Source organism: Oryzias latipes, chromosome 19 (assembly GCF_002234675.1).
Source record: "Oryzias latipes chromosome 19, ASM223467v1".
Taxonomy (NCBI): Eukaryota; Metazoa; Chordata; class Actinopteri; order Beloniformes; family Adrianichthyidae; genus Oryzias; species Oryzias latipes.
The window spans coordinates 2386803-2411108 of record NC_019877.2 but is presented as its reverse complement, the minus strand read 5'-3'; the positions used below and the strand labels follow the sequence as shown (position 1 = coordinate 2411108).

Here is a 24306-nt window from a genome sequence, read left to right as displayed (position 1 = left end):
AGGATCCCACACCAAACCCTCCGCGTACATTCCCACTCTGTGTCCTTTGTAATGTCTGACGAAAACCTTGAGTGACATTTATAAGAGAAATATTCTATATTTTATTTGTATTTAAAAGTAGATATTATGAAAAGACGAGCTAACGAGTGCTGTGATGTTTTCCAGAAGTACTTACGACTAGTCTGTTGTGTTGCAATGACGATTACAAACCGCCGATCGTGTCGCGCGTCGGTCTCGTGTGCACCAGCTTGTCACGGTGGATTCTTGGGGGAGGTCGTTTGTCTATGATGACTCGTACGTCGTTGGGGAGAACCATGGAGGGTCCACTGGGCGCCATGGCAACGAGGGAGATGAGGAGGCGGAGGGGTGGCGGGATGAAGGACACAGGAAGTAGACACGGCAGGCTGAGAGAGCAGATTCACTTGAAGACTTCCGTCGGCCTGTTTCAGTTTTGATTTTTTTTTTTTTGTCACTCACAGGCCAAAATGGGCGGAGCTTAGGCCACTGACTAGTACTAGCAATATTCTCTAAGAGTAGGATGTGTGACAGCAGACGCGTGTTGAGAAATAACTCCTAAACACACGAGGCTTCTATTTAGCGACCCATGAATAGCATTTATTCTCAATATTTTAACATCTGTTGATTTGTGCTGGATGTTTTGTACGATCTGCAAAACAAAAATGGTCTTTGTATTTATTACATGTATTTTTTTCTATTGTGAAAATTTAAGTACATTGTCTATTTTATATATTATAATAAATGTTGTACATATTGTACATAAGATGCTGTTGAATTGGAGCTTGAATGAGGCGAGGAATGAATTTATAAGATAAAAACATCTTTTATTTTTACAGATATTGATCACATTATGAGAGTTCAGGCCTGAAAGAAGCTCAGATAAAGTTTATAAGGTATTTTCAACACTAAGCATCTTTTGTTTAAAAAAAAACTCTGTTCCGATCATCTGTGGATGGATTCTAAAAGCGTCTTTTTATTACGATTATGCTCTTTTTAGCCCAAACCTGAGCTAGCTTCCCTCAAAACCCCGAGCAACAGAAACGGCGAGCAATATCGGCGCCATCCAGCCGTTCAGTTTAGATCCAGATTCCAAACAAAGACGTTTATGGATGAACGTTGCATCAATGCATCAGAAAGGGGCGGAGCAGAGAGACTAGCCCCGCCCAGCCTATTTTCTACGTCCCAAATATTATTTGTTCCAAGCGGCTTTTGTTTTGTCTGCTCCTGACTCACAAAAAAAAAATAAAGAAATACTCAGAAATGCAATTATTTTAAAACAGCATTTTCATGCTGTGGGTCTGTAAAAATAAAACTAACATATTTCTAAACAGAAATCAGACAACAAGCACTTACAAATATTAAATACAGACTAAAATATGTGTTTGTTTAGACACGGAGCAGCTCAGGCAGAAATTCCAGCAGTGGCGAGGAAACGGTGGAGCGTGGCGCTCAAACCGCCGCTCTGATGGAGCCTTTCTAAAAATAACAGCCGTCTAAAAATAAGCCGCAGCCTCAGGACAAAAGCCATCCCCGTCCTCTGAGACCAGCAGCCCCCCCCCCCAACTTTCCTGATCAAAACACAAAGGAGGGCGCCCATGAGGTGCATTTGCCCCCTAGTGTTGGGTCGGGGCAACGGCAGGCTTTGAGGAGTGGGGCGTTTCAGGCGACTCGGTTAGAAGACTCCAGGACTGGGATTACGAGCAGGACGACAATCAATCAAAGAAAAAAAATGTCTTTCAAAATAAAAGGACAAACTTTTCTTCTGGGATCCAGGATCCTCGGCAAAGTGACGGCAGATAAATGCAGAGGAAAACCTAAAATGTTTGGTTTTCTGAGCAGCCGGGTTTTAGAAAATCACACAGAGAGAATATTTCCTCCTTATTAAGCTCCGTCTGAAAGCGTTTAACCTACATTGAGGCCTGAACGCAGCACGCCAGCTTTAATCCCCACCATTCAGTGACGCCCCAATTACAGCGGCCTAATCCCGTCCGCGCCGCCGCCACTCCCAACGCCAGCGGCGCTTGCAGAGGAATAATCTATAAGCTGCTTCTCTCCACTATCAATAACACATTTGCTCTCTGCGGTTTGCTTCTGCCGTATCCAAGCATGTCAACGTTGAGGTAAAGGGTTGGTGAAATAAGGCGGAGTCTGTCTTTGGGGGACGCCCCCTCAGCTCCGTCACCGGGAGACCCGGTCCCAGAACAAACAATGGCTCAGCTGAGATAGAAAAAAAACGGAGCGTCCATCCGACCAAAATGTCACGCGTGACTCACACGCCTGACTCACACACTTTCCACGTTCCAGGGCGGCGTGGCGTGACTTTGAGCGCACGCGGTTGAGTCTGAAGTTCTGATCACGTGTGTCATCACCCAACAGCTGGGAGCGGAAACGGTCCGTCGAGTCGCTCTAGAACTCGTCGTCTGAGCTGAGCAGGAGAGTCTTCTCCGTGTCGCTGCGGGCGCCGGCCGCGCCGTGGCTGCGCAGGACGGGCGGCGGCGGCGGCGCCCCCTGCTCCAGCGTGCGCTGCTGCGTGTACTGCTGGTAGGCCGGGGAGAAGTTGTGGATGGCGTCCTGGACCATGTCGCCGGGGTTCATGGTCTCCTTTAAGCTGCTGGAGATGCTCTTCATCGGGGCGCAGCGGCCTGAAAGGGGGAGGAGCCAGAGAGGAGCGAGTATAAGTGGAGGAGGAGGAAGGTGAAGCTTCGTGTTAGGAGAACAGAGATGAAGGAGGCAAAGGGAGAAAGACAAATGATTGACAGCTGGGAAAGAACGGAGGATGTAGAGGAAGAAGGAAGTGACGAGACCAGGAGGGAGGGGGGAGACAGAAGAGGGGTGGGGGGTGCCGTCGGACCTACCGAACTCTCCATAAGACAGAACCGGTCCTTTGGGGCAGCAGAGGAGAAAAGACAGAAACGATCCACACAGACAGGAAGTAAGAGAATGTGGAGATTTCCCATGATCCCTCAGCACCTGAAGGACGTCTCCTCACCTCTGGAATCCAGACTTTTGTCCACGTAGACGGTGTAGGTGAAGGCGTGCCGCAGAGCCAGCGCCGCGAAAAACATCTCGATGCAGGTGATGAAGTTCTGGTAACCGGCGGCGACCGTCCCCTCGCCGACAGACACGTCCGGCGAGTTGATCTGAGGGATGGCGCCGCACTTCTCCAGGATGGCCAGCAGCATGCCTGGGCGAGAGAGGTCAAAGGTTAGAGGAGAGGGTCTGCGGCGCCCTGGAACGCTGCGGCGTGGAGCGGAGGTACCCTGCCAGAAGGACAGGAAGATGACCGACTTGACCATGAAGAACTTCAGCACGGGTCGGTAGGGGCTGAGCAGCGCCCGGGTGGCGAAGTAGAAGAGGAAGAGGGCGTAGAGAGACAGGCTGACGGAGACGTTGTAGATGATGGTGACGTACAGGTAACCGCTGGCAACGCTGGAGACGGAGGAAAGGTAGAGCTTTTATTTGTATTCATAATCCAGACGTGAGGTGGGCGGAGCTAAGAACGATCATCCCTCTTTAACGTTTCCACAATAAGCATAATTCCAGTAGATTCTGAAGCAGAGAAAAGCGGCGCCGAGCCGCTTTTCTCTGCTTCAGAATCTACTGGAATTATGCTTATTGTGTTAAGGGGTTAAAGGTCACTGTATGACTGTGTCATTTAAGCATCAGTAGGAGAGTGCGTGTCGATCTGAGTACCAACGGGATCAATACTTCACCTTGCTATCGACAGGATTGATACCGATGGATCCTTTCATCACAGGTTTTCCGTCACAGTAAAAATCTTGAAATTACTCGGCGGTGTTGCCAGATTGGGCAAAAGAAAACCAGCCATATTTGAGCGGGAAACTGTCCAATCAGGCATTGCTGTGTGTCTGAGTAAACAGAGCCCCTCCCCATTCAGTCATTGCAGAGCCACATATGTGGACTAAAGCAGCATTTTTTTAATGTATTGTTTTAGATTTCTTACAGCAGCACACACACCGTTAGAGGGTTCAACCGCCGCGGCCTCCCCAGGACTCACTTGAAATCCCCGTCTTTGTATTTTCCGTACGCCTGCAGGACGACGGTGATGGCGGCCATGAGCGGTTTGACCACGCAGAACTGCAGCGTGGCCTGCTTGCAGAACCTCAGGAAGCCGATGGAGTAGGCCCGTCCCCCCAGGCAGCAGGTCCCGAACACGCAGCTGGACCTGCAAACCACGCAGGGTTAACCCGGGAGAACATCTGCAGCAGAGCATGATGGGAATCGACGGCCGCGTGGAATCAAACGCACTCGATGGGCTTCCCCCGGATCTCGGCCATGATGGCGCTCTCTCCTCCCAGGTACTCGTAGCACAGACTCAGGAAGTTGTAAATGACGAACGCTGTGGAGACAGGAAGCTGGTTGGACCACATGAAATCCGCCAAAGAGAAGAGTTGAAATACAAAACGGAGGACGGATATTTGTGAAGTCTGAGATCCCTGATTTATAAATTAAAAAAACAAAACACTTTAAAGTAAAATAAAGTTGGGTTTTAAGTAAATAATCTCACATGATCTCATTACATGCGTTTAAATAAAAAAAAGAGACTGAAGTTCAGTTCATTGAAATAAGATCTAAAAATTTTCTTTTTAATATACTCAACAATTTAAAATAAAAATATATTTAATAATTAACTAAAAATAACCCACGATTTCTGAAATCTGTAAAGCAGACTTTGTTTTGTGGTTTTTTTAGGCTGTAAAATCCTCACAACACTTTTTCTACACTCATGTTTCATAAAAAACATTTCGGTTTTAGAGAATGAAAACATAGCCCCTAAAGGGCCATTGATAGGGAAAAAAATGGAGGAAAAAAATTTTTTTTGAAGTAAAAAAAAAAAAAAAAAAAACTAACTGGTACGCACCAGTTAGTTTTAGGTGCGCACCAGTTAGTATCAGAAGATATCAGATAGTTGACCTACTTGCTCATTGTGCACCAAGTAAGTTGAGGATATGGACCTTGTAAACTTTCTGAAAACAAGAAATATTACTGACAATGTCATAATGTCACCTGATACTAACTGGTGCGCACCTAAAACTAACTGGTGCGCACCTGTCACTAACTGGTGCGCACCTGATACTAACTGGTGCGCACCTGATACTAACTGGTGCGCACCTGATACTAACTGGTGCGCACCTAAAACTAACTGGTGCGCACCTGTCACTAACTGGTGCGCACCTGATACTAACTGGTGCGCACCTGATACTAACTGGTGCGCACCTGATACTAACTGGTGCGCACCTAAAACTAACTGGTGCGCACCTGATACTAACTGGTGCGCACCAGTTAGTATCAGGTGCGCACCTAAAACTAACTGGTGCGCACCTGATACTAACTGGTGCGCACCTGATACTAACTGGTGCGCACCTGATACTAACTGGTGCGCACCTGATACTAACTGGTGCGCACCTAAAACTAACTGGTGCGCACCTGATACTAACTGGTGCGCACCTAAAACTAACTGGTGCGCACCTGATACTAACTGGTGCGCACCTAAAACTAACTGGTGCGCACCTAAAACTAACTGGTGCGCACCTGTCACTAACTGGTGCGCACCTGATACTAACTGGTGCGCACCTAAAACTAACTGGTGCGCACCTGATACTAACTGGTGCGCACCTGATACTAACTGGTGCGCACCTGAAACTAACTGGTGCGCACCTAAAACTAACTGGTGCGCACCTGATACTAACTGGTGCGCACCTGAAACTAACTGGTGCGCACCTAAAACTAACTGGTGCGCACCTAAAACTAACTGGTGCGCACCTAAAACTAACTGGTGCGCACCAATAATTTATTTTTTTTCCTTTTTACTTCAAAAAAAAATATTTTACTCCCAAAAAAATTTTTTTTATTTCAAAAAAAAAATTTTTCCTCCAGTTTTTTTTTTTTTCATCAATGGCCCTTTAGGGGCTCCGTATAGATCTGATCGGGATCAAACATTTATGTAAATGTGTCAAACGGAACACATTCTGGGTTTTCATTGTTTCGCAGAGATCCACTCCGTGTTTTTAACATGTTCTAGGAGGACATGCATGTAACGCAGGAGCAGAAAGACTGTATTTGTGATGTAGAAAATATGCTGGGCGGGGCCACAAGCTCCCCGCTCCGCCCCTTTCTGATCCTCCTCCTGCAGACTAATAGATCCATGAACGTCTTTGTTTTCCTCGTCTGAGCCAACTGTCCTGCCCACAATTCAGAGGTGAATTTCTAATGAGCTCCTCCTGACAGGTTGTTTTATTTTGGCTAAAAACTGCATCATCATCATGAAAAGACGACTGGGACACTTTTAGATCAGAAGGATCAGAAGATTAGACTTTAAGGGAGTCAAACCTGCGGGTCCCACTACAGCCCAGCTTCCAGGTGTTAAAAGGGGTAGAGAGGAAACCATTTCTCTGGTGCATTTTCATCCAAACATAAACTGACAGGCTCACAACGTGGCTGACAGAGCTGCTCAGAGCTGGTCTCCACAGACGGCCTGCAGCTGAGCAAACCGGATCACCTGGACCACTGAGCAGAGGATCATCTTCCTCTTCCTCTGGGCTGCTTCAGGGAGAGGAAGATTAAGGAGCTCCAGATAAAAACAACCAGGCTTATCCTGTCAGCCCCTGGGTACCTCTTCTGTTTGTACGTTTGTGCGTGCGCCGCACAGGCTGCGGGTTCGTCTCCGGACGGGCCGCAGGTGCGTCTCCGGACAGGCCGCAGGTGCGTCTCCCGCACTGGCCGCAGGTTCATCTCACGGTACGTTTGTGCGTGTGCCGCACAGGCTGCGGGTGCGCCTCTGGACAGGCCGCAGGTGCGGCAGACGCACAGGCTGCAGATGGACGAGGATATCAAGGAGAGCTGAACCTGTGGCCTTCACTGCTGTTGACATATTAAACTCTCCTTTTTGTTTTTTGACCACAGCCAGTGTAACTCCCCCTTCTGAGAATCAGAGCCCTGCCAGACAAATTTGAGGTAAAACAACCAACCGAAATGTCCTCATATTCATGACAGGTTTCCAAAGGCACAAGCGCCGAGGTTCACAGTAAGAACTGGTTGATCTGCTCTCTCTGCTGTTTACGGCGCTGCTCTTTCACTCCTCCCAGAGGACGCCTGCCTGCAGCGCCGGTTGCCACGGTGACGCAATGAAGACAATAAAGATGGGAACTTTACTGCAAGTTTGGTTGAGAGGAACTTACAGTCTGAGTAGACAGTGTGATGAGGGAAGATTTGTGAGCACGGTTGCCATGCAACAGGTCGGACAGGACAAAGATCTGGGGGTGGGCGAGTTTTGTAAGAAGATCAGGACAGGAGGAGGGAGGAGGAGGCAGCGGGACAGAAGTATGGAGGGGAAAAAAGAGAGACTCTCTACATAAAGAACTGAGGAGGAGGAGGAGGAGGTTTGAAATGACAAATCATCACAGCACTTCCTGCTGAACCCGGTCCAAACATGAGACAGAGCCCCCCCCCAGCAGAAGAAGACGCAAAATCCTGGTTGCTATCTTCGTGTGACGAGTGAACAGAGCTCTGGCAAATCCAGATTACCACAGAATAATTCCAAGGATCAAGGATTATTAATTTGATTAATCTTAATTAATCAATCTAAAAAGATTTAGTTGACATATTCGACACTGATTTCCTTCATATCTGATCAAAAAAACCAGGAATGTTAAAATTTTTGGCACTATTTGATCCAAATCTGCCGATACTGAGTCCTGATCCAATACTTTTAGAACACTTTTTTAAAAAAATGAACACATTTAATAAACACAGTCCCTATTTTTGTTTTATTAACCTTCAGTTCTCTTCTGTTACGCAGTTTGAACAATTTTAGGATCTTCAGAACTATGGAACGCTTTTAGTTATGATCCATGTTTACATGAAAGATTCTTAAAATCGTGGTTGGAGCACGAATATGCTGATGAGTATTTATGACTACTTCATATTAGTGGAAACATTTTGTTTTATTTTAGTTTTCTTCTCACTTTTTTCTGGAGCTTCCATGTGGTGGACGGTCCCTTGGCAGTCGTCTTTAGTTTCTCATTTAAACCTTTATTTTTTAAACGTATTTGAAGTTCATAGTTTGTCTGAAGATCAAACCAATAAAGACCGTTTTTAAAGTTTATTAAAAGAGTTTTTGAGGAAGTCAGCATCTGTGAATATTTTCAGAACTTTTATGTCAATAAAATGTGCAGATCCGTTCACGGTTTGCAGACTTTGAACTTGAAACATGGCGCTGATGATAATTATATTTATATATTTGATCCCTGATCAGGATGCAAAATTTAATTTTGTTTGAGTTAAACTCTGCGATTTAAAAAAACAAACATCATCTCAGGAGCAGAACGGCATCCTGACCTTCATAGCAGTCCCTGATGGTGTCAAAGTACACGTAGTACTGGTCATTAGTGAAGAAGAGGAGGCTGAGCCAGGAATCGAAGGCGTAGATCGGAACGATGAAGAGGATCCGGACGATGTGGCGCTGCTCCCTGGGCGAGCTGTAGAACCGCAGGTGCATGTAGATCTGGAGCAAATAGAAAAGACTTAAACACCAAAACATGGAAGCGTAGAATGATTCCAGGAGTTCGTATAGGAATTTAAAAAAACAACGTCAAAATGAAAACTACGAGGACTGTTTTTGCGTTCATGTTCCGTTTTAGAAACAGGGATGTTGCCTAGCAACCTGCAGCCTCCACGCGCGTCACGGGAGCCCAGAAAGGGACAAGATCTCAAACTAAAACCCGAACTTAGAAGTACCTGGTGGCAGGTGAGGAGGAGAGCCGTCCAGACGAAGAAGCCGGACACGGCCTGCGCGGCGGGGGTCATCAGGAAGATGGGCTGGTCCGGGCCCAGCAGGGGGGCCTCGGAGAGCCAGGATATGTTGGGCCCCATCGGGACGGCGGACGGCTGAAGAGCGTGGACCAGAGGGACGTCTCCCCCCAGCCTCTCGGGGGGCGGCACGTCTCGCCTCTGCGGCCTTATCATCTGGACGGGACACGGAGACGCTCAAACGCCGGCAGAACCTGGTCTCCGCAGAAACCAGTTATCAGTGCAACACGTCATCTGATAAAGGGAGGGGTCGGAGCACGCCGACTCTGGAGGTCGCCGTCTCCCCAGGACTGTTTGAAGAGTCCTATCTGATATTGACTTTTGTGGGTTTCTGTTTGGTCCAGAATACCATCTGACCAGCGTCACACCAGTCCGAACAATCACTCCACAGTCTAAAAATGACGGCATAAAGTAAACACACCCCACCCTCATCCTCATCATTAACCCCACTTTACAAAAACTGCCATTTACTGAAGCTGTTAGTCATTTATTTTCTCAAAAGAAAACCAGCAGCTGCTCATGGTTTGTAAATGGGCATGTTTATGGGATGTTTTATCACAGATTTGACATCATTTAGATCAATTATAGTCAATAAAGTTAAGTGAAAGCCAGCAAAAGTGTCACCATTAGTCAGTTTTGGTTCAACAGAAGTTAAAAAAATACAATAATTTCAAATACATTGAACTTTACTGTATATTTTGACCAGAACTAAGAATTTTCATTCATATGTTTGTTTTTAAAGTGTCGGCTATCTGTGTGTGTGTGTGTGTGTGTGTGTGTGTGTGTGTGTTGGCATATAATACCACGGTCAGTGAGCTGGTGGAGGCAAAAGAACATCTGTGCGTTTCAATTGGAAGGCAAAAAGGTCAATGTGTGCAAACCGGTGAGCACAAACAGTCTGCCGTCATATATTATAGAGGCTGGGGGGGGGGGGTCAGGAAAAAAGCAGCAGATGGAGGGGGCACCGGGGAGCAGAGGGGGTGGAAGTCCACTGTATTTCATTTTAAGTCAAACTAGGCACTTTTATTTTGAAAAACCTTTCATTTACAGAGGTTCCTGTGGAGACAAAAGGCTGGACTGCTTTTGGACTACAAAATAAAGCGGTGGATAACTATAATGCATAAAACAGTCATAATGTGATGTTAGAAAAAAGTAAAGCACCAAAAATCTCTTTTGTTTTGTTTTTTTGTCTAAATTGTTTGTTTGTACAGTTTTTGCCATATTCAAAAATAATAAAAAAAACAAAGATTGTTTAACGTATTAATGAATACATTACACAATTAAAAAAGAAAATCATTATATTTATATATATATATATATATATATATATATATATATATATATATATATATATATATATATATATAATTTTCTATATATATATAAAATCATTTTAGGGTTTTTTTGTTTTAAATTTGGAATTAAATTAGTTACTATCGCTTTAAAAAAAAAAGGGAAACAACAGTGTTAGTTTAATTTAACTCAATAATCAACTTTTAAGACTTTTCTATGTCTTAGATTTAATATAAATGATATGAAGGCCTTTAGGTAAAACCGCTAAACTTTTTCAAAAACTAGCTAAAAAGTGTGACACGTAATCCCATTTTAGTTCGTAAAACAAAAGGGTGAAATCAAATTTGAGAGTTTTTAGAAACTTACTTACCTGTGAAGATTAACCCTCTGGGGGGGGGGGGGTTGCCCTCGATAAAACAAAAACGGTCTGAAATAAATAAACTGGAATCGGCCTCGGAAACCTCAACCGCTCACTCCCAGGACTTCCATGTAAACTTCTCGCGCGCGCTCCACGACCTCTCGCGCTGAACTTTATCCGGTTACGTTCAACAACTTCTAACCGTTTATTGCCCTCTCCGGTGCATTTTCAGACAGTTGTTCGGGGTTCGTGGACTTAAATCGGTCACTTCTCGCCCTCTGCAGCTCCGCTAGGAAACCAATTCCTGTCGGATTAAAGGCGGATCACAGGAACCACGCCCACCGTGCATGTAGAAGCATGTGTCAGCCAATCACGTCTGGATGTCTATTGTGGACTAAAAAAGAGGGAGGGCTCACGGGCTAAGCACACTGAGTTTGCGCAGTTGTATTCCAGGAGGATGACGTAGGCAATCCGACCCCCCACGTGACGTTTGTTTGTGTCCACCACTTCCTGTCCTAGTTAATGTGAAGTTTTTTTAATGTAAATTATGAAAAAATTTCGTAAATATTTTACAATTAATTTCAAATGTATAAACCCGGTTAAAAAAATTAAAATGGCGATTTTACTGAATATAATTTGCAATTGTTTAAAACATTTTAATAACTTTTAACTAGTTCAAAAGTGTAATATCTTCACAGATAATTGCAACAGTTTATTTTTATTAAACGTGATTATGTTTTGTTATCAAAGTTTTTTTAATTTTCACATGACAACTATAATATGAAGATTCAATAAACCTTATTTTGTACACCCTGTGTGTACAAAATAACTTCACCCTTTATGTTTTGTTTTACATAAATGTTACTTTGTTTGTTTGTTTGTTTAAACCAATCTTATTTTGTGTCTTTTTCTGTTTGTGTGCAGTAATGTGTAGGTGGAGATGGATTTATTAATTTATTTATTTACCTAAATTAGTGTAATGAAACATTATACCATTTGTTTTCATTGTATTTGGTCTTAATTCTTTTAAAACGCAACAATAGAAAAATATATTTTCTGCTGTTGAACATTTTTAGTTCAAATAATCACAATCAGAGACATGGTTGCGTCATAAATCTGAGTAGGATGTGTATATCTTTATTCAATTAGAAAATATACACAAAAATCATGGTAATAAAGTGGACTTCTGGTGGAGAAATATACAGAGCCTCAGTGATTTCCATCATCCTAACAGGAACCTCTGTGTCATTGCCTGCCAGAGTGAAAACCTGAACGCACTCGGCTGACTCCAAAGGTCCGTCACTGCCTTTGATGTTCCACGGTCCGGCTGCATCCGACATGAGAGCCTCATATTCTGATGAAGTGTATCTACACATTTACACCTCATTAAAAAAACAACATTAAATGACACCTTTCCCTAAAGGCCTTTTCTGAAGGTGTTTCTCTGTTTTCCCCACTTTCATTCGTCGTTTTCCTTCTTTTACACTGAAGCTGAAGGTTGAACTAACACTTGGGATAAGAACACAGACAAGACAAAAAGAGGATCTTCACATTCAGCCGGTCACTCTGCTCCTCTGCTTCAGCTGCAGCTTTTTGATGTACTTTATTATAATGAATAACACTGGAGGCAGAAGATGTAGATTATTTCAATTCAACCACAGAATCGTTGATATGAAGTCCCTTTTCTTTCCTTTGTATTTTCTACTTTCTTTTTTATTTTGTTTTTTGCAAGAGGAGCCACTGACAGATGTTCCATCTTTGGTTTTGAAGGCACATAACGCTGCCTCTTCCTCCTTCTCATCCTCCTCCTCCTCTTCTTCTTCCGTCATCCAAAACCACTGTGGTGAACCTCAGCTGTTGAAGCACCAGAACACATTCGGTTCACAGCAGAAAACTTAAATCAGATTTTCCACGATTTAAGATTTAAGATAAACCAAAACAGTTTCACTCAAATGTAAAAATAAGACACTTTTATTTTGAAAGAACTTTAGTAAATTGTAAGAAATTATCAGTCTTTGTAATATGACTATTTTTGACCTCTTTTATTTTCTTTTATCCTAATTATTGATGTCGAAGTTTCTCTTTAAATTGATTGAAATGACAGCAAAGAAACTGTTAAAATAGCGAAAGCTTCATTTCAGCCTCATTAAAACTGTGAAGGAAAACAGATGGATGGTGTTTCAAATGTGTGTGTGTTTGTGTAGGTGTCCATACCTGCTGTCAGTGAGAAGAACCTCACTTTGCCAGATGTTCAAACGGCACACTGACCTGCAGGTGGGACGAGAAGAGGAGATGAAACGTCACTTTTCATTCATTTAGAGGTTTTCCTCTGGGCTTCTCTTCATTTCAGTCTCGTTTCTCTATTTTTTCCACTTTTGTTCACATATCGAGTTGAAACTACAGATTTTATCCAACACTTAAAATTAATATGTTTACGCTTGTTAGAGACCATTGACTGTAAATGAGAACTGGACTGAGTGACCCCGCCCCCTGGCTTTCCAAACAGGAAGTGGCTCCAAGAGGCCAAAATCCCATAAACGTTTATGGAAAAATAACCAGCAGTTACTCAGTTATTCTTTTGGTCAGGAGACCCATCTGGCTTTGAAACAATTCTTATTAAATATATATTCTCTATAGTTCAAGTTGTAAATTGACCAATCAGACGTCTCAATAAAAGTAGGTGGAGCCTGTTGGTCCCCCCAAGTTCAATGTTCAGAACGTGACGTGTAGCCTGCTTTCAAGTGGTAGGGGTGTGGCCATCCAACAAGCTCACTCCTGATTGGCGAGGGTGGTTGCCATAGCAACTCTGACTCCGCATAGCGAGTAAATGTCGACTGAATTGACTTGTCGTCGTTGGAGCCAGAGGTGAACCGTTTTCAATGGATGACGTCAGACTCACTCGGTCCAGGTCTCAGTTACAATCAAAGTCAGTTTTTAGAACAGAAATGGATGGTTCCAACAACTCTCCGAATGGCTCAGGGTTTTAATTTTTCTACAGAGTCACATAAACGTTTGGTGAAATCTGTGATAATCTGACATTTTCTCCCTAAAGTTGTTTCCCATTTGACCAAAGTCTGTGACTTCCTGAATGAAGCTCATACAAGAATGAAAGCAAACCGGATCCATGTGGCGTTCACAACATACACATCTGGTGGCTTGATGCACAAACTAGCCAGTCTGCTAATTTTTAGTAGGATGTAAACATTTGATCAGTTATTGTTTTAAAAACTTTTATTTGGTTAAATAATCTTCTGAGTTTTCAGAAAACCTTGTTCATTTATTTATTTATTTTTACCTCTGAAGTGACTTTAATTGGATCCAAAGATTATAAACTGGCAAATTTCAACAACTTTCTAATTTCTTTGGTGATATTTGGCCAAGATCGATTAAACTGAGCAGAAAAGTGGGCAGAAAACCAAAAAATTGATAGTTTCTGACTGACTGGAGCTGAATGGAGATTGATCTGGGATGGTTTCAGGACATCCAACAACAATTCACTGTAGGTCTTTCATTTTTCTACAAAACTTTTGAATACTTATTTTAAAAACACAGTTGGCCTTCATCACATCAGAAAGAAAGTCTGATTAGCGATTCCAGATTTATTATCCATGCTTGAATCAGCATCAGGCAGAACAGGAAGTTCATCCGTCCAAACCAAAACACACCACAGAAATGTTCGAAACCTGCGGTTCTACCTGTGACGCGGCGATGCGTGATTGGTCAAGGCGCGCGTTGAGGTCAGAGGAGGAGATGTTGGCGGGGGCGCCGCGGTGGAGCCTCATGGCCACTTTCCTCTCACGCTCGGCTCGCTCGGCTCGGCCTGCCTGTGGCGAGCGGTTTCCTGCGCACACACACACCCGTCAAACCCAGTGCCGCCGCGCTCGAGCGGCACCCAAACTCCCGCCTGACCTGACTGCTGGACCCCCCGCGTGCTGGATGGAGCTGCGTCCGCCTCGTTCCGGACTCTATTGGCCGCATTGGGGGTGGGACCGGTGGGCGGGGCTCGACCTCCTCTCTGACCTCCTCCTGCCCGCTCCTCTCCGTCTTTCCCCTCCTTCCTCTCCTTATCGCCCTCCTCTGGGGTCCTGCCGGCGCCCTGAGCAGAAAACGGGTGAGAACGTCTGCGGGGGGACCGGGGCGAAGCACTTCCACCGGCGGCGGGACACCCACAAACTTCAGCATGTTCCAGTCGAAGACGTAGTCGTAGGAGAAGCCCTGCCGGTGGAAGAGGTTCCTGAAGAGCTGCCTCAGGTAGGAGTAGTCGGGTTTGTCGTCGAAGCGCAGCGAGCGGCAATAGTTCAGGTAGGTGGAGAACTCGGCTGGGAGTCACAGAAGAGGCTCAAATACGGATCTGAAGACTTTTTTTTCCGGGAATTCCCAGCAGGTTTTTACTCACAGGGGTAGCCTCTGCAGAGCACCCCGATGGGGGTGGACATCTTCTTCTCGCTGATGCGCTCATACTTCTGCCCCTTGGTGGCGGCCTTCAGCCCCTGCCAGGGCAGGGAGCCCAGGTTGAAGTACATCAGAACGTAACCCAGAGACTCCAGGTCGTCCCGTCGGGACTGCTCTGTGACAGCGGGGGGCGAAAGGAAAGGTGGAGGTTTTAGGGAGGGGAGAAGAACAAAGAGGACGGAGGCGGGGCGGCTCCCTTACCAATGCCCAGGTGGGTGTTGATGGAGGCGTAGCGTGCCGTGCCGGTGAGGTTCTTGTTCTCGCGGTAAGGGATGTGCTGGTGCGTTCGAGCGTCTCTGTATTTCTTGGCCAAGCCGAAGTCGATGATGTAGACCAGGTTGCCCTTCTTTCCCAGCCCCATCAGGAAGTTGTCGGGCTTCACGTCTCTGTGGATGAAGTTCTTGGAGTGGATGTACTCGATCCTGCTGATCTGGAGGGCAGAGGAGGAACATCTGAGTCCAGAAAAGGAGACGTTTCCAGGGAAAACTCAAAGACTGTGCTTTTATTTTTAAGTTCTGAATCAGCAGCTCATCCTCAGGTGAAATGTATTTGATGCTTCAGCGTAGGGTTGTGCCGATGGACGATACCATCGTCCATCGTGATGGGTGACTGACATCCCGATGGAGAGACACCATTGTGATGCCACGCCCCCGGCACGCTGCGAGTCGACACCATAAAACGCGGTTACATGTGCAAAATATCTTGATGGGATCAATGGTCAGATTAGAATCCAACCGTGTAGATGGGCCCATAAAAACTTTTTCAGATTATAAAAAACATTCACATGTGTCACACTTTTGGTCGGAATAAATCATTCGCACATGCGCAGTAGTGTTTTAAAAAACCGGAAGCGAAACTTAGTTCCGCCGAGCGGCTACATACATAGATACGTCAGCTCTGTTATTTTATTATTATTATACAAGATGATCTCCTAAACGTGCTTTTATTGATTTTACGGTTATTATGAAGCGCCTGTTCGCTCATCATTTTAATCCGTGTGGTCAGTGCTTTTTCTGTTGAAAAACAGAGCCGGAAACCAGGATTAGCAGTATGCTAACACGGGCTAACAACATTAGCATGAACATAAATCCATGCGTGAAACGCTGCAATCTGCATCTTGGCTGCACGTAAATATGTGGGAATAACATCAGCCTTTATTTTGTCGGGACACGACTGGAAACACAAATGTTTGAACGGTTTCTAAGGACTGAGCGGCCTTTCTGCTTCGAAGCTTACACACTGCTTTAGCTAGCTAGCGCTCCGAGCTCTGCCCCGACACACACTGTTTTACCGGGAGACCCGCTCGTCCTAAATTCCGGTTGCTCGTTAATGCAGAGCTGCGGGACAGATCACAGTCCTAAATCTCCTACACGTAACAAAGCATCCTTACTTCCCCTAAAGCACAAAACTTTAAGTCCGTCTGCTCTTCTAGAGACACGTTCGCTCGCTCCACCGGTCTGATCAAACGCAGGACCGGACCACTTCTTTTCTATTTTGTTTATTTGATTTTTTTTTTAAAGTCACTTCCCTCAGTTTAGACTGGATCATCGCGGATGAGTCATTATTTGGGAAATAAAATAAATAAAGTAAAATGACGAATGGCAATAGCCCCCCCCCAACGATATCATCGTCCATCCCGATGGTGGACTGCAAACATCGTCAACTGCCAATTTAGGGGACATCGCCCAACCCTACTTCAGCATTTTCACTAAATGAGGCTATTGGTTAAATAAAAAGCTAAAGTAGAGAATTTGGCTTTACTAACGTCCTGACGACATAAAACACCAACAAGTACAATCAATCATTATTTAATCTCATACAAAACCAGGAAAGTTTCAGAATAAGAGCTGAAGAAGCGTCTTGGAGCTCCTCCATCACCGCTGAAGCTTCCTTGGACGCCATCAGAAACACTTTAATGCCTAAATCTGATCAGACTGCAGTTTAGACAAACTGGAAAACGAAGCGCAGCAGTCAGCAGCTCTGCTTTCAGACGCCATCGACCTCTGTCGGGGGGAAAAATGGCGGCTGCAGCCAAGAGACAACAGGATGATCAAAAGAGGCCATTAAAGGGATTAAAAAGCTTAGTAGAAGATGAAACTCCGTCTTCGTGCCAGAAAAAAAAACAAACGACAAACTGTCAAAAAACTGAGCATCTTCGGTCAAACCTAACAGCATCGTGTTCACACAAACGTAGAAACCTGGACCGTCTTCTTCTTACCCTCCTCCAAAAACAAATAAACATGCACCCCATCCCCGCTGCCCCCCTTTGACCCCACCCTCATTGACTGAGCAGCTGCCACATACCCCTTACTCTCCCCTTCTGCCCCTGCCACCGTGGTCAGACTCGCATGCAACAAATTCTTAAAAAAGACTTTCTGTCAAAGTGGCAGCTTTTCTGTTGGTTTTATCTCCATAGCAACCATTTTACTTTATGGTCGCCTGGGGGCGACGAACAGATTTATGTCATTTTTAGAAGAATCTGCAAAAGTAAACTTCTGGATTTCCTTAGCAACAGAGGTTTTTTCCGTTAACCACGCCCACATTCCTAATATGGTCCTATCGTATGCCATATCATTTTGAGCCAACAATTCATGCATTAAATGTTCACAATATTCCAGCAAAAAATGTGCGAGCCACACGGGAAACGCCACGCCAACGCCGTTCAAAATCTGGGGGGAGCGTCTCACCATCTGGTCGGCCAGCAGCAGGACTGTTTTCAGGCTGAACTTGCGGGAGCAGAAGTTGAACAGATCCTCCAGACTGGGACCGAGCAGCTCCATCACCATGACGTTGTAGTCGCCCTCTGCCCCGCACCACTTGATGAACGGGATGCCCACTTTCAGGAGGAGACGGCACAAAAACGCAGCGATTGAACCGAGTCCAGTCCCATTTATGCATACAAACAGAAACCTTGAACTTCTGGAATCCAAGAAAGTCTAACTTTCAAAGGATTTACCCGAAATTGTCAAGAAAAACGATGTAAAACATTAGGACAGCACAGAGAACCCCTTCACAGGATTTAAGGTGGTATTTCAGCTGCACCAGACTTCCTTAAAATTGGAAGTTTGGATCTTCTCCAAGTTTTTAACCAATTTTCACAGGAAACGTAACCCAAAACTGGACCAAAGAAACCGAGAGGAACCACAGACACAGGAAAATCCCAGGACTTCCTGGCTGAATCTGTTTGCCAAAAAAAATTCAGTTTTTCACTTTTGGTTTGCATCAATCACAAAAACAAACTCTTCAAAGTTTTTTTTTCCTGATTTCAAAAGACTCGTCCAGATAACATCCCTCTGGACTATTTTAGAAGAAGTTTGGTTTTGTGTAGAAGTTTTTAAAACTTTCCTCCACAGTGCACCTTTAAAACAAGCGGCTGCGGTCACTCTTTGACTTCCGGATTGAAGCTCACATGAAAACAAAAGTGAGTGAAATCAGATGTTGTTCACTAAGTAACCACTAGGTGGCTTGTTTTCCAAAGAGACTCACAAAACATCAAAAGCTCCTCTTTATATGAACAATCTGGTTTCAAAATCTTTTTGTGGAATAGATTAGATACCGGGTCGTTGGTTCTGTGCCACAGACTGTATGACGGCGAATTGTTTCATGCCACATCGTCTCATGAAAAACCTCAAACACTGCCACATTCTTAGAAAACTTGGGTTATTTACGTATGGATTTATATACATATTTTTTTGTTGATATTTTAATATTTTTAAATAACCCAGTAAACAGTGACCTTTGGAGTTGGGGTGAAAACAAACCAACTTGGTTTTTTCCTGACTATGGAGCTTTTAGTGTGCAGGCACGGCGGCGGAAGTGTAAACAGGTGGGCTCAGTTTATTTAAGTGCTGGTAAATGTTATCTGGTGACCATCAGTGGAGATGGAGAATCAAAAGGAGGTTAAAAAAAAAAAAGAAGCTCAACAACGCAAAAACTAAAAGACCAGGGGCCTCATTTATAAAACTTTGCGTAGGATTTGCATCAGAAGTGGCGTACGGATGGAACATAGGACGTGCGTACGCACAGAAATATTCAGATTTATAAAACCGTGCGCACGCACATCCTACGCATCTTTCCCTTAATAAATCACAACCAATTCTAAATGCAGCGCAGCTTTTGCGGCTTCATGACACGCCCATAGTTGCCCATAAATAGTCCGTGAAACGCCCACAAATGAATATTCATTGATTGGGAAACCATGGTAAACACAGAGAGGAAATGAAAAAAACGTAACTTCACTCAATGTGAAGTAGAAGTTATTATTGGCGAGGTGGAAAAGAGGAGAAGAATGTTGTTTGGAGGGCACAGTATGGCCATTACTAATGCCAAAAAGGCACGTGAGTGGCAGACGGTGGCAGACGCCGTAAATGCTGTAGCCTCACAATCTCGGACCGTGGCCGAAATAAAGAAGAAATGGTCGGACATCAAAGTCGAGGCATAAAAAACGTCTAGCGCTGCATCGCCAGAGTGTTTCTGCCACGGGGGGGTACCGGAGCGCCAGATGCACCGGGTGACACGCGTGGTTCCTCCGGGTGCTCCTCTGTAACGTCGGGCCCAAAAGCCCGCAGAGGTCCAACGGGACGGCTGGAGGAAGTCAGAACCGGCTCATAAGCCACTCGTCCTCGTTTGCCAGCAAGTCTTCTTGCTGTCTAAAGATGCGTTCACTCTGAATTCTTCCATTTGCCACATCTTCTAAGAGCACAAGATCAGCCATTGTGCGTCATTACGCATTGTGATGGGGCATTTTATTTCCCTCCATTTAATTACATCTGACAAGCTACAGATGTCGGGAATAATCGACGTGGAAATGGGAAATTGATCAGCGCAAATGTAATTTCTTGTTGCTTTCTGAATGGTCGAGACATACGCCATACATTGTTTTATCAAAAATAAAACAAACTAAAGGCATATGCATGAATACCATAATTCTGTAGCTTATGAAGACATGTTTTAATATGCAAACAAATTTCCCCAGTGGACAATTAATGCATCTCTCTCTATCTATCCATCTGTCTGTCTGATTGCACCTATATCTGCTCCGCCAGACGGACACATTGACGGGAATGTCAGTTTTGTACATTATTTCGTTCTGTTAACTATATTATTTATGAGGATGAATTGCACAACATGCCAATATTGCAGAACATGTTTCACTTTTCTTTCTGCAAATAAGTGTTCATTTGAATTTCTGTTGTAATTTTCGTTTGATTGTTTTGTTTGTTTCACTGCTGATCGATCAAACGGGTGTTCGTGTAGCTGTTAATTGTCAGACTTGCTTTGTGAAGTCTTCATGTTATTTCTGAGAGGCAGTATTGTCATTTTCACTTTCACGTGTTTCTTCCATCTGCCGACGGCGTCGCCGTTTCTCATTTCACCCGTTTTTGTGCGTACGCCTGGGTCAGAGCTTGCGTGGAGGACCGCACATTTTCCCGTCAAGTTTGCTTTTTATAAATCTCAACTATTGCGTAGAGAGTGGCGTACGCCTTCTTTTGTGCGTACGCAACGTTTATAAATGAGGCCCCAGGAGCCGAAAGCCAAATAAAGATTTGACTGAAACCAAAGGAAGGAGCAGACGTGAAGCGGAGCGACACCAAAGATCTAACAACAAAAAGCTTTTAGATCCTAAACAAAACAACAGCAACATGAAATGAAGACACTAAAGCTTCATATCCTCCACAGAAATCCATGAAAACTCGATCAAACAAACAGTTTTCTGGGGATAAATGTGCAGCAGAAACGAACCTGAAAGAGGCAACGAACTGAAACGATTTCTCCTTCCATCTTAAAAGCTAACAGGAAGTCTCTGCTGCTGTACTGATGGCACGGAGCAACCCCGCCCCCCCTTCCCGTCATCTCTTTGTTTACTTGATCTATTTGTCTGCAAGTGGATGAATCAGAAAGGGGCGGAGCATGAAGCTTGTGGCCCGCCGTTCGTTTTCTACGTCACAAATATGATCTTTTGCAAACTGCATTTTTTCATCTGCTCCTGATTCACAATGATTTGAATGAGAGAATACTTAGAAATGCAATTTTAAGATTAATTTTCCTAATAGACGTCCCAGATCATGAGAAAAATGCTACAAGAACACGTTAAAAACAACAAAGACACCATTTTCAACAGAGTGAGTTTTAAAGAAAGTAAAATGTTTTCTGTCTTTCAAGAAAAATAATCTCATCCAGAAAGTTTTTTGAGATTAAAATAATCTTAATTTGAGAAAACCTTTCTTGGTGACCTGATTCTTTTCTTAACTCCTTGAAAATGATTTTTTTTCCAAATGTAATTCCCCTCATGGTTTTGTTTAGATGCTAAACGAAGGTCATTTTGGTGCCAAAGTGGTTTGAATCTATAGGGTTTAAAGCAAGAATTATTTTCTTTGTTTCCTTTTTGAAGATTTTATTTTAAAATTCTAAGCATCATATATAGAAATATAAAAATAAATGTATATGTATTTATATAAACAAATTTTAGGATTATTTGACTTATTTCAACAGGGCTTGTTTTTTCAGTGTTTGACTTAGTGTTGCCCACAACAACATTGATTTAAGCTTTAGTTGTTTTGTTTGTTTGTTTTGTTTTAAAAAACAAACAATATCACACGACAGAAGGAAAACACTGACTGGAGAGAACCGAAATCCTGAACTACCTCAGCCTAAATGGACCGGGACCTCTGAACAGCTGAAATCTGTGACGTTTCCCGCCTTCATCCCTGTCCCCCCCCCCATCTCGCCTCACCTCCACCCTGCATCATCTTGTAGAACTTGCTCTCTATGTGGAGCTGTGGGTGTTTGGTCTTCACACATTCCAGTTTGATGGCCACCTCTTCTCCTGTGGCGATGTTTGACCCTGCAAGGGGGGGGGGGGGGCAGATCATGACGGAGCCCAAAACAAACAAACAAACAAACAAACAAACAAAAAAAAACAACACGAATCCCACCGAGGTAGATGTCCCCGAAGGACCCGCTCCCGATCTTCCTCCCGAGGCGGTACTTGTTCCCCACGCACAGCTCCATGGCAGCTCCAGACTCTCTGAGGGGTTCAAACACAGATCAGTCAGCGGGACGGACGCCGCCGAGCCGGAGCTGCAGTTAACCTCCCAGGGCTGCTGTGTCACGAGAGAACGGAGGAAGGGGAAGGAGGCGGGAGGAGCAGCGGCGAGCTGGAGGTGAGGAGGAGGAGGAAGCTCACTTCCATGAGTCCTACATGAAGCCAGGGAACAGCCTTCATCCTCCGGGATGAGGAGCTCTGATGAAGATGAGGAGAAGGTGAGAGCAGAGGAGAAAGAACAGAGGGGTGTGTGTGTATGGGGTGGGGGTAAGGGGGGTTTTATAACATGAGTTATTCAGTGCTGCAGGAGGTGGGGGGGTTGGAGGCTGGATCCGCATCTCCTCTTCCCAAAGCACTTCAAAGGATTCTGAGTACAGCTCATTTGCATAAACTCCTCATTTCTGGTGGGCCAAAATCCAGATGGGTCACGTGACCTCCTCCCCCCGGACTTGCCAGACTTTGGTTCCAGCAGGAGCCGCGTTCACGTCCTCCTGAAGTTCTGGCCGCGTCCCCAGATCTCCTCCAGGCTGCAGCAGCTGCGCTCCGTCTGCGGCGTCTGCTGCAGCGGGCTATGCGCGCGCGCGCGCCTCAGGCGGCATAGGCGGCGCGCGTCAGGTCAGCGGCCGCGCCCCTCCACAAAAATACCCCACCCCCCAGACCACCTGCCCCATTCTGGGCTCAGGCGACACTTCAAACCCACCCCCCCACCCCCACACACACACAAAAACACACACAACCCCCCCCCCCTCCTCACCAGTGCTCGCCCCGTTCCTCACTCAGGACCGCGGACAGCGACGCGCCCATCACCATCACCTCCGAGACGTGGGATCCGAATCCTGAGCGGCCGAAGATCCGATCCGCGCTCGTGCGTTTGTTTTGCTCCCGCGTGCCTCCCCCTCGCAGCCTGTACTCCCTCCGTTTACCCCATTGACAGTATCGATGATGTCATTCGCAGATGCCCGGATTGTCTTAAAGCCGCCTCACTGGTGGTTCGGGGGGGGGGGGGGGGGGGGGGGCAGTCACGCGCCCCACACATCACAGACATGGAGGCCGAGCCAAAACGGACGCTATGAATCCAAATTCCCCAGGAATTCCGAACTGGGATTATTCATTTGGACGAGAGTTTTCCTGGATGTGAGGGAGAAATATGTAAACAAAACAGACAAACAAACAAACAAACATTAATGACTGAAAATTAACCAAAAACATTTTTGAAAAAGTGCTAAAGCTTTCAACAGAATAAAAGACTCAAACTAATTCATGTTCTCCCACATATAATTGAAACAATGAGGCCAAGCAGTGGAACCAACTTTCTGGGTCTTTTATTTTGGAAGGGAGACATCTCTCCCAAAATAAAAGACCCAGAAAGTTGATTGCAACAGCCTAACCTTTATATTGCTCTTAAATTCATCGAGACAACAACAAAAAAGGTCCCCTGCTTACAACAGCAGGTAAAAAGGGCAAAAGGTTTTCTTTACCTTTCCCTCCAGTTATTTAAAGCAAAGATTTTCAGAATAAAAGACAGATTCGGCTACTTCCAATGGATGAAAATATACTGTATTAATTACAATTTTATCAAATAATTTTCACAGTAAAAACTGGTGGCTACCAGTTTGAGCAGAACTGCATCTGCTCCCAGTTAATCTCAGAATCCATTTATTTAGTTTACATTAAGGCTCTTATTTTGAAAACCCTACATTGTCACATCTCTGAGTACTGATATTCCACAACCCCTCTTGTGTTCTGGGATCCTCAGGTCAGGTTTGATTGGTTTTTCCTCACACAGATTTCAAAACTGGAGGTGATGGAGAGATCCAAACTCTGGAGCGCCATTTGTCCGGACACTCCATGAACTCAGCTGATGCTTTTAGGCAAGGCAAGTTTATTTGTGTAGCACAATTCGTACACAAAGTAATTCAAGGTGCTTCACAAAACAGAAAAATGCATTAAAATCACAATACATCATAGAAATAATCAACGTAAAATTTACTTTAAAAGAAAAGAAAAAAAATTTTTGAAAATTGATTTAAAAATAAAGGAAGGAAAGGAAAGAAAAGTGCAGATAGGACCTTTCAGTCATATACACGGCTAAACAGAAATGTTTTAAGTCTAGATTTGAACATGAACACAGAAGAGGCCTGTCTTACGACTTCAGGGAGGCTGTTCCAGATTTTAGCTGCAGAATATTGAAACGCTGATTCCCCTTGTTTAGTTCTGACTCTGGGCATCAACAGGAGGCCGGCCCCTGAGGTCCTCAGAGTACGAGATGGTTCATATGGCACTAACATGTCAGAGATGTACTTTGGTGCTC

The 24306-nt window shown here is 44.7% G+C and overlaps 2 protein-coding genes across 4 annotated transcripts; both read right to left on the bottom strand.

Annotated features, from left to right (window-relative positions):
* Nucleotides 1-817: 817 nt before the first annotated feature.
* Nucleotides 818-10855, bottom strand: LOC101163853 (transmembrane protein 184B). Of its 3 annotated transcripts, none has more exons than XM_023949206.1 (9): nucleotides 10511-10855; nucleotides 8776-9041; nucleotides 8377-8542; nucleotides 4288-4378; nucleotides 4037-4204; nucleotides 3278-3447; nucleotides 3008-3202; nucleotides 2874-2900; nucleotides 818-2660 (listed from the first exon to the last, which is right to left on the bottom strand). In XM_023949206.1, exons 2-9 carry the CDS (start codon nucleotides 9001-9003, stop codon nucleotides 2425-2427), a joined length of 1281 nt encoding a protein of 426 aa, XP_023804974.1. In that variant the 5' UTR covers nucleotides 9004-9041; nucleotides 10511-10855; the 3' UTR covers nucleotides 818-2424. The 3 variants fall into 3 exon arrangements, with proteins under 3 accessions (XP_023804974.1, XP_023804973.1, XP_020567839.1); XM_023949205.1 differs by having other exon boundaries at nucleotides 8776-9003; nucleotides 10511-10853; XM_020712180.2 differs by lacking the exons at nucleotides 2874-2900; nucleotides 10511-10855 and having other exon boundaries at nucleotides 8776-10025.
* A 746-nt stretch (nucleotides 10856-11601) lies between these two features.
* Nucleotides 11602-22948, bottom strand: LOC105356509 (casein kinase I). The gene is made up of 11 exons (XM_023949648.1): nucleotides 22750-22948; nucleotides 21886-21977; nucleotides 21684-21794; nucleotides 17638-17786; nucleotides 15152-15380; nucleotides 14895-15065; nucleotides 14669-14817; nucleotides 14408-14594; nucleotides 14194-14339; nucleotides 12713-12766; nucleotides 11602-12352 (listed from the first exon to the last, which is right to left on the bottom strand). Exons 2-10 carry the CDS (start codon nucleotides 21959-21961, stop codon nucleotides 12734-12736), a joined length of 1251 nt encoding a protein of 416 aa, XP_023805416.1. The 5' UTR covers nucleotides 21962-21977; nucleotides 22750-22948; the 3' UTR covers nucleotides 11602-12352; nucleotides 12713-12733.
* Nucleotides 22949-24306: the final 1358 nt, after the last annotated feature.